Source organism: Caenorhabditis remanei, chromosome X, assembly GCF_010183535.1.
Source record: "Caenorhabditis remanei strain PX506 chromosome X, whole genome shotgun sequence".
Classification (NCBI taxonomy): Eukaryota; Metazoa; Nematoda; class Chromadorea; order Rhabditida; family Rhabditidae; genus Caenorhabditis; species Caenorhabditis remanei.
Window position 1 is genome coordinate 19,601,011 of NC_071333.1, and position 14,943 is coordinate 19,615,953.

A 14,943-nucleotide genomic window follows, 5' to 3' on the forward strand; every position below is an offset into this window, starting at 1 on the left:
GCCTTTTCCATAGCTTCCACCATTCCTTCTGCGATACGTCTAGCGGTGTCATCGACCAACTTTTCTATATTCCAATCATCCAGTCCCATTTCGTTGCCCGTTTGATTCCTTACGTTTTGCTAACAAATGCTCGAACAACCTCCCATGAATGAAAACGAAACGGGGAATGAAAACGAAACGGGGAATGAAAACGAAACGGGGAATGAATCAGTTACACAGAATCAGTTTCTCAAAAACTTTGAAACTTTGCAGAATTTCTTTAGTCCGAATATCAGCGATGTCTCGATCTATATAAAGCCAGTTAACGTTTCTTATCGCATTCATCAACGATTCCATGTCAAATCGCTCACTTCCTGGCACGAAATCTACATCTAGTGTTGTTCTATACCAGAATACTGTCCGGATGTGATTTAACCAATCGCTGAAGTTGAATCGAGCAGATATTAGGTTGTCCCATAAGTTTTCGAACATTATTGAATTCAAATTTATTCAAAGCCAGAATATTACAAAAATCAAACATAGTGACCACCTTTATCCACGACTCTTTGCCATTTAGTAGGTAGAGATTCAATACCTTTCCGCCAAAACTCAGGCTGCTTCGAGTCAAAATACTTCTTCAACCATTTCTCGACCTCTGACTTTGTTTTGAAGTCCTGGCCTTCAAAGGATCGATGCATGTCGCTGAACAGATGGTAATCCGAAGGAGCAATATCAGGGCTGTACGGAGGGTGAGCAGGGACTCTCCAGTGGAATGTAGCCCGGAGAGACTTGATCGTCTTTGCGGTGTGTGGTCTTGCGTTGTCATGGAGGTAGTGGACTTTGTGACCGTTTAGAGGGGAGGTTTTCAGTTTGGGCTTCACCTTTTGTAATTGAGAAGAATAGTAGTCGGCGGTGATAGTTTTTGCCCCCGGAAGCAGTTCCCAATAAAGCACTCCATGAACAGACCACCAGACGGAGAGCACTATTTTCTTAGGGTGTAACTCCTGTTTGACGACATCCTCTTGCTGTTTATCAGCATCAACCCACTGGGCTCTCCTGTGGTGGTTTTCGTATAAGACCCACTTCTCGTCCGACGTAACCAAATGATCCAGCCAGTTGAAATTAGGATGGTGGGTTAGAATATGCAGTGACATGTCCACTCGGCGCTCAAGGTCAAAGTTAGACAATTTGTGTGGTATCCATCTTCCCATTTTTTTAACTTGCCAAGAGCTCCCAGTCATCTTTCTACCGCAGAGTGAGTAGAGCCCATTACTGTTGCCAGTTCACGAATGGATTGAAATGGGTCACTTTCCACTTCCTCCCGTAACTTGTCAATGTCGAACTCCACTGGGCTTCCAGAACGTGCTGCTTCGGTCAAAGAAAAATCATTATTTTTGAAACGATGGACCTAACGGCTAATTGTCTGCCGTTGAGGGGCAATATCCTTTTAAACTTCAACCATACGTTCTTCAATCTCAGTGATTTTGGAGTTAGATAGAAACAAAAATAAAATGACATGACGAATATGAAGTCGGTCGGGGCCAAAGATTGGTGCCGCGTTCATTGAGAGAAGGCAGCCAGAAGAAATGAATGTTATTTTCAATACACCCGACGTCTTATATAATGGAAAACATGCACTTTTTGGTTTGATTCTCGCTCTCTGTCCTATAGCAGATTAACAAAACTATGTTCGAAAACTTTTGGGACAACCTAATAGTTGGAAAGTGCTGTTTTGAATTTGGTAAGAGGCAGCAAGTGGACGAGAAATGTCAAATTCGCCATTCTGATCAGTTGAATCGTTGTGAAGATTCAAATACGACCTGAATGTTCCAATGAGCAGAGTTAGACGTAACTCATGAGTAATTCTGATGTTAATATTGAGGTCCCTTAATCCCAATGATTTGACCAGGCTTTTGATTTTTGATGAGAGAAGGGAGAAGATTAACCTGAAAACGTATACTGTTTGACGGAGAACTGCAACCAGGAACTTACAGCTCAGTGGGATCCGTGTTTAGGAGCACTTGGACAATGACATTCTTGGGCAGTTTTAGTAGAGGAAAAGTATGTTCCATTCGAACTCGATTCTAGTGGACGAATGGGCAGAGGATAGGAGAAAATAGTGAACGGTGTACGCCGGGAGGTAGGTATGTTAGGGTAAATGTGAATGGCATACTATTTGATTTCCCAGAAGGTGGCTATTAGAACAGAACACATGTTTTTGTTGGGAAGATTAGATGGCTTTATAGGCGACATGGTTGCATATTCTGAGCTGGGCGAGTTCTAGGAAATGAAGATTCTGTATGATTTGCCGGAAGGTTTTCTGCACTCATCTGACATAGTGTACAAGGTATATTGACAGATCGAATAAATAGACAAGTACCTTCATTTGTCTATGTGGAGTTTTGAAAATTGAAAATACTTTAGATACCCCCGAGGTGCAGGCATCAGCAAACCCCTTGCTACTGGTTTTGGGAGTCTAACTACTCTATTAAAATATGAGACAATACAAACTGTTGTTTTCGTTCATATTTTTAGTTTGCAATTAGGTAGGTCACTTTCCTCCTCTTTTTCTTTCCAATAATTCAAAAATGGGATTTTTAGGTACTTATAACACAACATGTTTATTTATAGTAGTCCGATTAAAAATAAGTTAGTATAAATAGAAAAATGAAGTTCGACCACAGAAACAAGATCGAATCATAAAATTGAAACACTGCAAGAAGGTACATTGAGAAACAAAGGGGATTGAGAACCGAAATGAATTATTTATTACAGATTGGAATAATCAAACAGGAAATCAGTTAAGTAGGCATATTTAGTAAAGATTAAAATCATTCTTTCTCCAACGGGATCAGCCTACCTCCGTCTAAATAGCATATTTTCTCCAGTTTCTTAGCAGTAAAGACTCCCTGCATCGGGTAATTCTTGAAATTCGTCATGAAATTCTTGTGGACGACCGTTCTTACCACCACGACTATGGCTTCCTTCTGCAACAGCTCAGCTTCGGATGGCTCGAGTGTCTCACGATGCTTTTCAATAGACTGAAGTAGACAAATTAATAAAACTTGTCATTTCAAAATAAAAAAGGCGTACCTTTATGATTTCCATGGAAATAAATGGGTAGACTTCAACTCTTCCCAAGTCGGCGTCCCAGAAATGTGACTTCCTGCTGAGTCCCTTGTACCGGGTATACCAGTTTTTGATAAGTCTATTGTTTTCTGTTTCAAACATGTTGTAGTCAAAGAGGAAGCTAGATTCTAGCTGAAAAAAAAAGTGATATGGGAGTTCACGCAGAAAATGATATTGTTACCTCCACCTCCTCATCCACCACCACCGTTTCTTTTGGATTATCAGCTAAAGCGACTTTGCGAGCGGTAGAGTGAAGTATTGCTGGACTATCTGATTTTCTCTTAGATTTGGTCCTGGATCGAGCTTCAGTGACTTGAAATGTGTACCACTGCCCAATCTGAAAAAAGAAATAACGATGTGAAATACTTTTTAAAATTGTGTTTTTAATCTTACACGTTTGTTAATTGAAGTCAAATCGCTGTCAACATCATACACCGCTTCTGCAGTTCTTGTCACCATTCTTGGCTTGTTGACTGGAAAGGTATATCTCACAATTCCATAATCAGGAGTGAAGAGAAGAGAGCAGAATTTAGAGGATCCATCGGAGGGGTTCAGTTCTTGGTTGAAACCGGCATTTGGGTAGGAAGATTTGATACACAGTCCGATTCGAAATCCATCATCGTCTACTTTTTGGTACTGGTTGAATGCCTACAAATGTGATACATGTTTTAACCAATTTGAGTAAAAAACAGCTTACGATGGTGTTCGGTTTTGGTTTCAATGATTGAGTGAGTGTTTGTCCCATATATTCCAAAGTCCATGGCTAAAAGTTAAAAATCGTCTAGTCTTGAAATTTAAACGTTTCGGTTACCGTCTGCCTGCAATAAGCAATACAGCGGTCTTCTTCAACTTCAAAAACTTCTTGAATTTTGAACAGTCCTTGCTCTCTGACCGATGGACCGTTAGACCAAGGAGCATATTTGACAACTACCTGAAAAATCGATGACGATTGTGTGGTTGTAAATGTTTAGTAAATTTCAAAGTTAAACTTACATATACTACATCGTTCCCTCTGATTCCTGCAAAAGTCCCAGTTTCGTCATCCAAATATTTCAGAAGAGGAGACCACGCGGTGACTTTCGAATACTTTCCCCTAATATCCTTTGGAAGACAAAACAAGTTTGGTCCAACTGCAAGAACCTTTGCAAAGACTTCACCATCTTCTTCCCACACTTCGATTTCCTTATTAGAATAGGTGGGGTGAAGCTCAATCTCCTAAAACCAATAAATTATGATTGTTTTCGCTTTGAAAATGAAGGAAACTTACATCATCTGAAACCTCGAACCATTTTCCAAGTGGATCGCATCCTTCGTATTCGAGCTCGACCATTCCTTGCTCCAAGGTGAAAATCTGAAATCGAGTGACTATTTTTTAGAATGTTGTAAACATTTAAACAAACCTTGATCTTGTCTTCATTTTGTTCACATGCAAATCCAAAAAACTCCATAGTGAAGCGCTGAAAAATAAAAATGATGAGGCAACTTACAATGTTCAGCTTAACGCACATTTCTGACGAGGAACGACAAAAAATGAATAAAATGAACCGCAATCACAAGATTTGCGCTGTGAAAGACACGATTCCGCAGTGCGGTCACTATGGAAACAAGCAGTGCTCACCCTAACGAGACAACAAAGAGAAATGTTTTATTAATCAATTTTTCTTATTAAAAAAGAGGATAGAGGGGAGTCTATGAATGCACACCTTCTTCAGTTGCTGCGTCTCTTTCATTTTCCACGTACTCCGTTTGCAGCGGTTGGCTTCGGACACACACCTGCTCTAAGACACCATAGGGCACTAAGGCAACAAATTTGTTTCGAAAGCCACTATGCTTATTATTGAATAAGAAGGTCCATATATGTAATTTGAAGTATTGTGATATAAAATATGAACATGCAATGGTTTTAGAACAAGTGCAAGAAATAACCATTAAAAAAAGAAGGGTATGCATAAATTATAAAAATAAATGAAAGGAGTTCACAATAATCAAAATGTTATCAAGTATGTTCTGAGAGGAAGACAGTGAGGGTGAGTAAATGATAAATACAATGTGCAGTGGTGGAAACTTTTATATCAGACAATGATATTGAGCGAAAACGGCTATATTTATAAAATTGACCTTATCTTTGGGTGGAATCCGTTATCTGATTTGGTGTTTCCGGTTAGCGACCTTCAAAACTCAAACTCGATCTCTTTTTTTATTAAATCAAACAAATGACTAACTTCCCTTTTTCCCAATTTAGTACTCACTTAGTTCCCCTCATTTATTAAACCGCTCTTGTATGTAAATCTTACCACTAATTTATTTTTACGTATCAGTGGTTTACACCCTTCAATGAAACAAATAAATACAATTAATTAATATTTGAGCGTATATTTGCTATGTTTTTCCTTAAGAATTAGAGAGTTGTGTATTTCTTCGAAACAGCGAAATCTTGAGGTAGTTAATCCCTTTCCTGGTCACTAATCCACTCTAATCTCCAAGGAAACGTAAAATGGTGATTTGAAATGGATGGAAGAAGAATCTCGCGTTTGTATTGAATACTTGAATGTCCCATGAATTGAAAACTAGTATTATGTGGTTACGAGGTGAAAATATTGAGCATTGCTTCAATTTTTATTTGAATAAATAGGCGCCAGGTAAAAAGTAAATAATCTACTTCAGCTCGTCGTGTTTCAAATTGCCAGTCCAGAAAAGTTTGGAAACGATCCAGTCGACTGTTGATTCAAATGTCTGAAACACAATAACAAAAATAACTTAGGTATCGATTTCACAGCTCACCGTTTTCTCCACTGCCCCTAGTTTTCCAGCTATCATAGCAGCTCCTGTCACTACTGCCAAATCTGGTTCTACACGTTCTGCGGACTCCTTTCCATTGAAAAAAATTTTGATGAGTTTACGAATTTTTGGTATTTTGGAAGACCCTCCAATGAGAATGATGTCATGGACATCAGTTTTGTTGCAAAACGAGTCTTCCAAGACTTGTTCCACTGATTTCAAGGTGTCTTGAAATATATCTATGTTGAGTTCTTCAAATGTTGCACGCGTCAGCAGAAAGTTGAAATCTTCTGGATCTTTCAATTGAATAACAGTTTCGAAATTGTCGGACAAAGTGATTTTTGCCTTTTCAGCTTCCTGGTAGAGCTTTGGGATTTTATCATGGTCCAGATCTTTTCCAGTTTTTGCTTTGTAAAGTTTCGAAAAATGTTCTACAATTCTTTCATCAAATACTCTTCCTGCAGAGTCCCTGTTCCATTGATTAGCCAAAACTTCAAAAACTCCACTTTCAAAATTGAGAAGTGTCACATCAAACGTAGCACCTCCCAAGTGGAATACCAGAATCTTTCGGTCGTCTCCCTTCTCATCCATTTTGTATGCTGTTGCAGCAGCTATCGGTTCCTTGATAAGCCTGACATATTTAAAGCCAGCTAGCTTGACTGCATCTTTGATAGCAACTCTTTGATTATTGTCAAAGTAAACCGGAATAGTGACAACAGCATTTTTGAGTGGAATAACCTTGTTATTTGAGTCGAAGCCTGCAAAAAACGTTGTGAGTAAGCTAATGATATAATAGTTTTCAAAATCCTGATTAGGTTAGCTGGAAAGTTTTTTTCTGAATGTGATAAGAGTATACAGTCCCGCTCAAAAAGTTATCAACTTTGGCTGTTTCATGTAAGAAATGACCATCTTTGACAGTGTATTTTGCTGCCACCTGATTCTTCGATAAACTCAGTTTTGTATGGGTTGGACAGAGCAAACATAGCACATCATTTTTGTAGTTGACCATTTTTTTGTAGGAACACTATCTTGAACGTTACAGGTCACAGTCATTTCTCTCAACTAGTTTCACTGCAAATTATAGAAATTCTGGAGGTGTTCACTTTGACAATCTATAAGTTTCAATATAGGTCCCCTACAAAAAAATGGTCAACTACAAAACTGATGAACTATTTTTGTTCTGTCCAATCCATACAAAATCAAGTTTATCAGACAATTAGGTGACACCAAAATACACTGTCAAATTTGGCTATTTTCCACTGAAAACAGCCAAAGTTGATAACCATTTGAGCGGTACTGTATGTATATAGACAACCTAATTTCCAAAAAATATTTACATGGTTGAAGAGGCCAATATTCGGAGACCAACGAAATTCTTTCATTTACCCTCTCATCTAGGTTAAACTTCACCGTACTCTTCAAGTTTGCAACCAACAATGAAGTAATCTCTTCTGGCGTGTATTTCTTTGTTCCAGATCCTAATTCGATCTCAATGACTGGTTGGTTACTGTTATTGACAATCTGAAACACAAATCTCAGTTTCGCAAGTCCGGCAGTGACTTACTTTGAATGGCCAACTTTTCATTCTTTGTTGAATACGCCTATCATCATAGAGACCACCGATTATTGTTTTCAAGTCATAAACCGTGTTTTCTGGTTTGATTGCTTGTTGACTCTTAGCGGGTTCTCCTATTACGACCTCACCGTTTTCCTTGAATCCAACAAGCGAAGGAGTCAGTTTACTTCCTAAATCAACTGTGGAGAAATTTTAATGAAAATATGAAAACCTTGTTCGTTAGGTAGTATTTCCAGTTTTCCGTTTTTGAATATCCCAACAGAGGAAAACGTCGTTCCAATGTCAATAGCAATAAACGGCTCAGTTTTGTCAGCTGAGACAATCTTCGTATGGCAAAGTGACAATACCAGAAGAAAGAATAACACGTGAAAAAGAACTTTCATATTCTCAATTTCACGAACGGTTGAATTTATCTGAAACGGGAAATACTGAGAAGATCAAACATATGTATAAACACGAAAAAAAAATTCTGAAAACTCTCCAGCGCTTATTTATTTATTCAGAGTACAAGACCCTTATGCAGAGTGTACAAAGCTAGTGCAACGCGTCTTCATCAGTTGTTTATCATATTGGAATGATTTTTTTGGCAGCATGAAAAAATCCCCACTTTTATCATTGCTCTTGTCAGCTTGATATTTAACAGTGTGTACTTTTTTGATGAATGTTTGAAAAATACAACTTTCAGGTTCCAATTCTCTACTCCCGCCGCTTTTCAGCTTTCCCACTTTAATTGTGGCTTTATTCTTAGTGCTTTCATTTTTATGGACTTTGATACATATTTTATTGGAATAAAATGTATCTCTCCTTGTGGTTTGAATGTTTCGTGTGGCGTCAGTAAGTGTGAGTCATTCATAGTTCACATTACTACAACAATTTCCTGTTTGCACAATGATAAGAAATAATCCGGTTGAGGAGTATACCCAGAAAAGAAAGATCAAGAAATGATACTATAAACTAATGGTTGTTCTCAGGGAAACTTATCACTGATTTCTGGGAAATCGAGAGCATCACTCTTTTCTCACTTGGTCAAGATACTCACAAGGGAAGTCTTTGGAGACGCCACTTTCAAACGACCAATAAATTTGGTTATAGGTATTTTCGACCACGGGGAGTCCATTTCTGCAGTCAAAACCTGCTAAATATCTGTGAGCTCTGTGAGCCGAGTTATGAGTTTTTTTACCGGTGCTCGTAAATTGCAAAAACAAGAATATCATGCGTATACTACTTGTCGATTTGGAATTCCATGAACAAAACCTTATCCACATGAAAAGTTTGAGAGCTCATAACTCGGGTCACAGAGATATTTAGCAGGTTTTGAATGCAGAAATGGACTCCTCGTGGTCGAAAATACCTATGACCAAATTTATAGGTCGTTTGAAAGAGGCGCCTCCAAAGACTTCCTTTGTCAGAATGAAGACTGTTACAGAATGATGATATTCTTCCGCATTTTTGTAGCATGCATGACTACATTAGTCAACAAAATTTGTGATCTTTGCTTGTAGAACTGTGACGAATCTGACGCACACCCACGCGATGCTTTATAAGGCATTCACAAAAGTAAACAAATTACTGCTGGGAACATTGGCAACCTCAAAGTTCTTCTAACTTTTTAAATTTATATTTTTTAGAAACTTAGATTAATAACCTTTTTCTAAAATTTTAGCTAGGGAGACAAAAGATGTGTCATTTGCTGCAATTCTACATTATTAAGAAATAATCAAATTGTCACATCACACTATCATCCCAAACGACATTTGCAACCATTACTTAAGGAGAACTAAATTTATCTTTTCTGGGTAAAGAGACTGTTCTTCCTAACTAACATACATTACTCAAGTGGAAAACACCTCCCACACATTTCTCATCCTTAGATAACATTTTCTGACTTAAGCAAATGTCATTAAGAATAACCTTAATTGCATTGAAATGTTTGACAACAGGGCGTGGAAAACAGTTTTCAAAGAACCTGGACAATTTCACGTTGTTTACAAGTGGGCGACTGTAACTTTTATCAGTTACACTCGCCCACTTTATGGCAAGCGTAAGTAGGTCAAAAACCTAAAGCAGTTTAATTTGATATAAATGTGGTCTTCGTTTTAGTTTTTTTAATTGAATAGTTTTCTGTTGTTGAAAATATATAAATCGTTGTATGCTGAGTAGATATGCGAACTTAGTGACCAAGATAATCAGCCTCTTTTCAGTTTGTGCAGTTTTTCCAAACAATCCAATTGCTTTTACTACGTAACCCGTAAATGAGAAGGTAATCAAAGTGCTACCATGATTATTTTAAAGTTTTGAATTACAGGCTTGTGAAGGAATCCGTGTCATTTTTATTGTTGTTCTCCTCGCGACGTTTGAGCTATGTACCGAGTGTCCACTGAATACAAGTGAGTCAGAAATTGAGAAACAAGCACTGGTATTACTTTTCAGGTTGCAATGCCAAATCGACGAATTGATGGTGCAATTGACTAAGTAAGTTCAACTTTTTTTTTAATCATCGTCTACGTTTTACAGGAAAACATCCGAACTAGACCGTTTGGAAGAAGAAAATAAAATATTGCGAAAGGATAACTCGAACTGGGAGACATTTGCAAAGCTGCTGAGTGTGACATCGCAAAAGTTAGTATTCCAAAGATTTTGTGAAAAAACACTTAATTCGAATATTTTTAGAAACGACGAAAAAAATGCGGAACTTAAAAGAACCATCACAACATTGGAATCCGACAACAGAGCTCTTCGCCACCGGTCGAGAAAAGTAAAAGAGGTTGAGAAAAAACTATCGGAAGCCAATTCACAATGGTATTTATTGTTTTTAAAAACTATTTAATAATAAAGATTTTTCAGTAAAAAGCTGCAAAGTGATTATGACAAAGCAAAAGAAGCTTACGAATACTACCAGGGTAAATGTGGAACAATGAAAGTGCATTTGGATTACCTCAGAGAAAAATTAGTATTCGCTCAAGAAGAATCGGTCAGGTTTAGAACACTGTTAAATGAAGTCGTTGAAAAAGTGACTGGTTTCGCCACAAAGGTTTCAGTGGCTGATACGGAGTTGTGAGTTTAATATTCAGAATTTCAAATCACAGTTTTTTAATTAGGGTGTCCAAACTAGGGGACAACAATCAAGAGGATCACGACGCGCGAACATTTTTAAACAGTGTGATTTATCAAGCGGAGAAATGGATGAGTTGGATTTCGGATACTTTGGAGTTATCTCAGTTTGAAAGTCTCAATCAATGTGATCACCTGTGATACGGAACTACTGTGATAACTTTTTATTGCTCTATTGCTTGTCTTGCTTTGAATTTTATGTACTGCCGATTTTAACCCAAATAAATAAAATCACCTGGAAAGCACATATTTACGTGAAAAAGTATGTGTATTTGTATTTATTGTAGAAGGACTATGCCACTTATGCTAAACCAGAATGAGGAAATCACCGGAGAACGGACCAAATACGAGAGAGCAGGATAAGTAAGACTAAAACTCTAAGATTGTGATGGAAAATTTTAACGAAACAAAAAGTAAACAACGTTGATTCTGAGATTGTTAAGAGTTTGAGATCGCCCGATATTCCCAGAATAAGGTAAAACACCATGGTGTGTGTCGACACCTTACTCACAAGGGATCTGTTTGGAGACGCGGCTTTTATATAATCTATAAATTTGGTTCTGGATACTTTCGACTACGGTGAGTCCATTTCTGCAGTCAAAATCTGCTAAATCTCTCTGTGAGCCGAGTTTAGAGTTCTCAAACTTTTCATATGGTTGAGCTTATTTACATGGATCTCCAAATTGGCAAATGGTATTCGCAAAGATGTTTTCATTGTTGCAACGTGCGAGGACAGGTGAACCGCTAGGAAACACACATGATATCGCGCGGTGGCGTATATGCGGCCGATTCTGAATTCCATATGAAAAAGCTTAACTACATGAAAAGTTTAAGACCTCATGTCAAATCATGGATTTGATTTCTTGATCATTTAGATTATTCATGATCAGTTTTAGAGTTGATCGTTCATTTTTTTTCTCGATTCCCATTGCCATGAAATATAACCCATAAAATCCCCGTTCCCATCGCCCACATGAGCACTCTCTTCTCTAACCACACTCTCTCGCCCCCAAGAATGGTATAAATACCGGCATCCGCAGAAGGAAGAATTGTCAGCTCTTTTCCCTCTTTTTCATACTTTCCTTTTCTTTTCTCTTATTTTGTATTATTATTTTCCGTATATTTCTTTCCTTATAAATAAATGGTTTGATTACCCAAGTTTGAGGTGGTCGTTTCAATACCTTGCAACTAGGCTCGGTGAAACATTTTAGCAGGTTTACATGACAGAAATTAGCTTCTCGTGATAGAACGTACCTATAACTAAGTTTATTAATCGTTTGAAAAGCGCGTCTCTATAGACTTCACTTTTCTGTTCTTTCACGTAACTCGTGACGTTTCGTTAATACCTGCACGTTTCCTTTTTTGTCACAACGTGCTTCAGATTATCTCCTTTCGTTTTTTTCGGGATTCAAAGTCTCGCAGATTAGTGTTTGCTCAATGCAGAGATATTCTATATTTAAAATCAGATATTTTTTCTGAATCATAAGTTTCAGAAGCCATGTACCTCATTGCAAACCAGTGCGTCAGAAAAAAATTTCGCAATTTCAAAGAACCAATATTTTGTATTCCAATATAATCAGCTGCTGTAAGAAATGTATTTCTTGCATTTTCACAAAGTTATTTTCTCGAATTGCTTTACATTCTCTATATGATTTCTTGCTCTAAAATTTGTATTTTAAATCTTTGGACACTTTCTGCCAGACTTACACCGAGAAAACTAATAATTATCATTTTGTTTTCTCAATATTTTCAAAAATTCTAAAATGTCTTTAAAACTTTTTTCGAATTTTGTTTCAGACAGCGTTTTATACGCGTAGTTTCTAAGAAGGTATTAATTGAAAATTCGGTTTTTTTTCAAGTTTCTGAATTATTGACTATTTAGTAAAGCGCAGGTGTTACATCAATGTTCAACTATTGCGATTTGCTTGAGATTATATCTTTTTGATTTTTTTTCGTTTCTGACTGTTTCGGAAATTAATGTTTTTTGAATACAAAGAGATCAGGTGCATATGTATCCAAGCAGAAAATCAGTTGATCAGCGATTTCTCATTTCATAGGGATAACTTGCATTAAAAAATAAGCTTTTTTTAGAAGAATTACTTTCTAAGCCATGATATGTATCTATATCTGAAAGAAATGCTTGATTCTTTTTTACTCGTGTCCGGTTCTGTAGGAATTGTATCTTTTCCCTTGATGCACGAGTCAAAGTTACATTTTTTTTGTCCTAACCCTTTTCATCTCACCGCGCTTTGTTGGTTCACCGTCTGGCTGAATCATCTATCTTCTTCTAACTTATTATTTGTAAAATCAGAAACTCCGCCTCCATGTTTAGTATAAAAGCCCGTATGTTTTTTCATGTGTTTTAATCAATTTTGACATTCGTTCTGATCACCTGTTGAAGTTATTTTTACACAAGATTATATTTTTCCAATGGTACTCACAAAGAAAGTCTTTGGAGATACCATTTTAAAACAACCTATAAATTTGGTTATAGGTATTTTCGACCACGGGGAGTCGATTTCCGAAGTCAAAACCTGCTGAATGTCACTGCGAGTCGAGTTATGAGCTCTCAAACTTTTCACCTGGATAAGCTTTTTCACATGGAATTTCGAATCGATAAGAACAGTACCCAATATATTCTCATTTTTGCAACGTACGAGTACACGTAAACCGCGGGGGAATACAAATGGAATCGCGCCGTGGCGTATATACCGCCGATTTGGAATTCTATGTAAACAGGCTTAACCATATGAAAAGTTCGAGAGCTTAACACTCGACTCGGAGAGACATTGAGAAAGTTTTGATTGCAAAAATGCACTCCCCGTGGTCAAAAATACCTATAACCAAATTTATAGGTCGTTTGAAAGTGGTGTCTCCAAAGACTTCCCTTGCCAGACTAGGTAATCTTTGGATATTGAGTATTTTGACACCTCTGCTTTAGAAGATGCCAATCTAAATCTCCCAAATGTATCCTTTCCGGTCATGTGCAAATTCTGACGCCCAATATTTCATTCTTTTTGTTTGTCTCCACTGAATACGACATTTTTTCTCTGCTTTTTCCTCCGCTCAGACATCACTTTATTGAAAAACGCTCATTTTCTTTAATTGAAAAAAATTAAAATTTCTGGATAGTCCATCCCCAATAATACTAACAAAAAAGGAGAGGTCTACCTATGAACAAGTCCAACAATTAGGGACAATAAATGTGTAACATCAATGTTCAAGATTAATAATTCAGAACATTTATACTTTATGACGACATGGTTAAGAATATCCCATTTTGATTCTTTTTGCAATTCTAAGCTCCGTAGATTAACATATTTCCAATCCGAAGCTAATGCATACGTTTTAGGCAGATGTTTTTTATACTAACAACATGACTAAGTCAGCTTCTATAATCTTTATCCTTGTGGCGACATAATGTTTAAAAAAAAAATTTTCTAAGCCCGCCCATCTGAATAAAAAAACTAAACATTTACACACTTAAAAAAAATTCTAATTAGCACGATTTTTTGTTTATCTGAATAGGATTCTCATTTCACGAGTAGTATGATGCTGTCTATATCAGTCCCTTGTCTATCTCTTTCTTGTAAACTTATGTTAATTGAAATCCAACACGATTAATGTTCAAAAATGATTTTCTATCAAATTTTGTAAAGTAAACTTCAACAGAACGGCCGGCACACAATGTACGGTAACCTTATCCCATTTTTCTGTCTGTTACGACCTTTATTCTTTTTATTATCTGATATGAGGAAATAAATCATTTCGAACACAACTTGCAAGTTTAGAAGACAAAACGAATATTTCACCATCTTCCGACAGAAATGGAGAGAAGGCCGGAAATTGATTTTATTGATGTCAATTTCCTGTCATACTTATCAGACTAGGTTAAGATGTGAGCCGAAACAGGAAACGATATGGATCATGTCATATTGGATTTCTTGAGAACGCATCTTTTTGATTGGCAAAGTTTATATATATGTAATACTCGAGACATGTGTTACATTTAAAACACCTAGTAACTCTAAATTAAACTGGAAACACTGGATAATTGGAATAGGATTACGTCAAACAATGTATGACTTCCTCCCTCACTCTGTCTCCAACTCCTATTCCTAGCAAAGTGTTTTCTGAGAAGGGTCTTAATGTTAAAGATAAACTGCATTTTTGATAATTTTTCGACGGAAACGTATGAAGCCTCAGGTGTAATTTGCTTGGATGCCAGTTTTATGTGAACCAGTTTTTATAGACTAACAAGCTTTTATAATCATTAGTCTTGTGGTGTCTTATTGTTTTTTTGAATTTATTTTTTCCTCGTCCATCTGCATTAATAACTCTACATTTACAAGTTTTTTCGGATTTCTCCC

At 36.9% G+C, this 14,943-nt stretch overlaps 3 protein-coding genes across 3 annotated transcripts; 1 reads left to right on the forward strand and 2 right to left on the reverse strand.

Annotated features, from left to right (window-relative positions):
- Positions 1–2,810: 2,810 nt before the first annotated feature.
- Positions 2,811–4,556, reverse strand: GCK72_025939 (uncharacterized protein; the record flags this gene model as incomplete). The annotated part of the gene is made up of 10 exons (XM_053736565.1): positions 2,811–2,903; positions 2,946–3,020; positions 3,073–3,240; positions 3,290–3,445; positions 3,502–3,756; positions 3,806–3,871; positions 3,920–4,039; positions 4,102–4,323; positions 4,376–4,459; positions 4,509–4,556. 10 exons carry the CDS (start codon positions 4,554–4,556, stop codon positions 2,811–2,813), a joined length of 1,287 nt encoding a protein of 428 aa, XP_053580131.1.
- Positions 4,557–5,763: 1,207 nt separating this feature from the next.
- GCK72_025940 (uncharacterized protein) lies at positions 5,764–8,579 on the reverse strand (the record flags this gene model as incomplete). The annotated part of the gene is made up of 5 exons (XM_053736566.1): positions 5,764–5,841; positions 5,890–6,644; positions 7,302–7,407; positions 7,451–7,632; positions 8,498–8,579. The coding sequence occupies 5 exons, from the start codon at positions 8,577–8,579 to the stop codon at positions 5,764–5,766; spliced, it is 1,203 nt and encodes a 400-aa protein (XP_053580132.1).
- A 1,244-nt stretch (positions 8,580–9,823) lies between these two features.
- GCK72_025941 (uncharacterized protein) lies at positions 9,824–10,714 on the forward strand (the record flags this gene model as incomplete). Its single annotated transcript, XM_053736567.1, has 6 exons — positions 9,824–9,849; positions 9,893–9,934; positions 9,977–10,081; positions 10,133–10,261; positions 10,307–10,516; positions 10,561–10,714. The coding sequence occupies 6 exons, from the start codon at positions 9,824–9,826 to the stop codon at positions 10,712–10,714; spliced, it is 666 nt and encodes a 221-aa protein (XP_053580133.1).
- Positions 10,715–14,943: the final 4,229 nt, after the last annotated feature.